Genomic DNA, 2,396 nt, shown 5'->3' with positions numbered 1-2,396 from the left:
ACTGTCATGAACGTGGATTCAGCTTTTTTAGTGGAAGTTTGTAGCAAAAGTCAACACCGGTTGTACCAAAAAATCGACAACGGTTGTAGCAAAAAAATTCGAGGAACTCGGGTTACAGCTCTAACAAACGTGGATGCAGCTTTTTTAGTAAAGGGTTGTAGCAAAATCAACACCAATTATAGAAAAAAATCGCTGACGCGGCCAACCACATAATAGGCTTAGCCTTAATCCTATGACGCACGCTCGGCCGGCCGAAGCGTTCGTCCGGCGCGTCGGTTCCAAACGTTTACATAGTAATATCATAGGAACCGAAAAATTATAGGAAGTAAGAGGAAATGTATCTTGATTTTTCTAAAAATAGATGGCATTTATTACATAGGATATGAACTTTTACATTGAGTCTAGGTTAACATTTTTCACTTAAAATATGAATGATTGGATTTTATCGTACATAGGAATAGAAATGCACTCCTACAAACCGGAACGCTCCAAAGAAAATTTTCTTTTGAAAACCTTATCATGTAGAATTCCTACAAACCCAAAAATCCCTTATAGATTTTTCCCCAAGAGTTAGGCCATACTTTGAGATATTTGAAAGTTTCTCTTAGGGCCTAAATTTTAGTGGTTCGACACAGATTATTGGCTTCGAATGCGCAGGATTACTGTGCATACGTACATATTAATGAAGGCACGAGCAGTGGACTTAGGCCAGTAACTGTGCAAACGTACTCCACATCATTTATACAGTATTTACAGTGACATATCTGTATGTGCATTCCCTACTTGTTTCTGATGTCTATATTAACAACGTCCAAAACATGACTATCCGTCTATCCCTATGATCCAACTCGACGAATAACTCCACATAACATTTACCGCGTCTGTCTCCGCCGTCCGATCTATTATCAGCGGCCGGGCAAGGCAGGGCTATGTGCAAAGATGTTTTTTTTTTCTCTCTCTCTGCCACTCTCGTGCGCTCCGCGCGTCTACTCGCTCTCCAGGATGGCGGTTAAGTCAGGGGAGAACCTCGGCGGCGACCTCCCGCCTCGGTAAGCCACCCTTCGCTTCTGTGGCACCGTCGGTTTCACCGCAAACGCCGCCAAGGTCTCGTCCGAGTAGTCCTCCTCTGAAGGCGCGAACACGAGCGGCGCGACAGAGCCTCGCCGGCGCCGGCCGCCGGCAGACGAGGCGGTGGCGGCCTTAACGAGGGCGGCGCTGGCCTTGACAGCGAGCGAGGCCACCTCCTCGCCGGTGAGGCGGCGGCGCAGCATCTCTGCGGGGAGCACGAAGTAGATCTGCCCCGGCTGGAGCTCCTCGTCGCTGGCCACCGCCGCGACGGAGCCCTCGAACCCCATCTTGTCGGCGTCGCACAGGAACCACCCCTGCCGCCCCACCTCCTCCACCACCAGCGCGGCTGTTGCGGGCGGAGAGTACTCCCGGAGCTCGCCGCTGGGCAGCACCACCCTCGCGGTCGCCGGGCCGTCGGCCGCCGCGTCGTATGACACACACAGGCCCATTTCCCCGCGGTTTACGTACGGTACGCCTTTGTATGTCTCCTGATCGTAGCGTGTGTGCTGCTGCTAGTGCTAGCTTCTGTCTGTTTTTTCGTTGTAATATGAAATGTGTGGTGTGCTTGCTGCCGGAGAAGCCAACGGAGAAGAAGAGGTATATATAGCGGCGGACGCAGCGGGGAGGCAGAGGGAGCGTTGTCGTGTAGCCGGCAGTGGGGGCAGCACAGGCTGGCTGGAGGTTTGTTGCGGCCAGCGAATGGCGTGGAGCCGTGGACTCCGGCGGCCTTTTCTTTGCAGGCACACTCAATTGGCTACTCGATAGGTGAAGAAGATATTTAGCTCACGCTGAGCTCCGTACTAACTAGCACAACACAATTACACAAACAGGGTGAGGTACAATCGAAATATTACCTCCCTTTGAAAATACTTTGACATGGCTTTAGTTGGAGGAAGCACGTCACTGATAGAAAATGACCCATTTATTTCGGTTTCAGAGACCCATTAGCCTTGGTTCTTGAACCAGGACTAAATGGTCGGGACTAAAGTGCAAAACCTTTAGTTCCGGTTGGAAGGGGGGTGAAGGGTTAATTTAGTAGTTTCATATTGTGTTAGCTAGCTAATAGACAGAAGTGTCCTCTCTTTCTTCGTGCTTGATCGACGCTAGCTACTATACATATAGAGAGAACATGACGCTAGCTAATAAAAAAAAATGAAGGAAACCATTTACAATACTTAACATCTTTTACAATATAACATCTTTTACAATGTCTAACATAATCTACCTAAGATCCAATCACAAATAGCTCACATGGTATTCTCCGTCACTAGGTATGACACGTGGTTAAAAAGAAATCCCACCAATTCCTCTTTAATTGCTCGTATGCC

The 2,396-nt window shown here is 48.8% G+C and overlaps 1 protein-coding gene across 1 annotated transcript; it reads right to left on the bottom strand.

Moving 5' to 3' along the window:
• Positions 1–698: 698 nt before the first annotated feature.
• Positions 699–1,677, bottom strand: LOC123398739. The gene has a single exon (XM_045093193.1). It carries the CDS (start codon positions 1,515–1,517, stop codon positions 987–989), a length of 531 nt encoding a protein of 176 aa, XP_044949128.1. The 5' UTR covers positions 1,518–1,677; the 3' UTR covers positions 699–986.
• Between the last annotated feature and the right edge of the window lie 719 nt (positions 1,678–2,396).

The sequence above is a fragment of the Hordeum vulgare genome, chromosome 5H (assembly GCF_904849725.1).
Source record: "Hordeum vulgare subsp. vulgare chromosome 5H, MorexV3_pseudomolecules_assembly, whole genome shotgun sequence".
Classification (NCBI taxonomy): domain Eukaryota; kingdom Viridiplantae; phylum Streptophyta; class Magnoliopsida; order Poales; family Poaceae; genus Hordeum; species Hordeum vulgare.
Note: the sequence above shows the minus strand (reverse complement) of the source record. Positions and strands in the feature narration are given on the sequence as shown.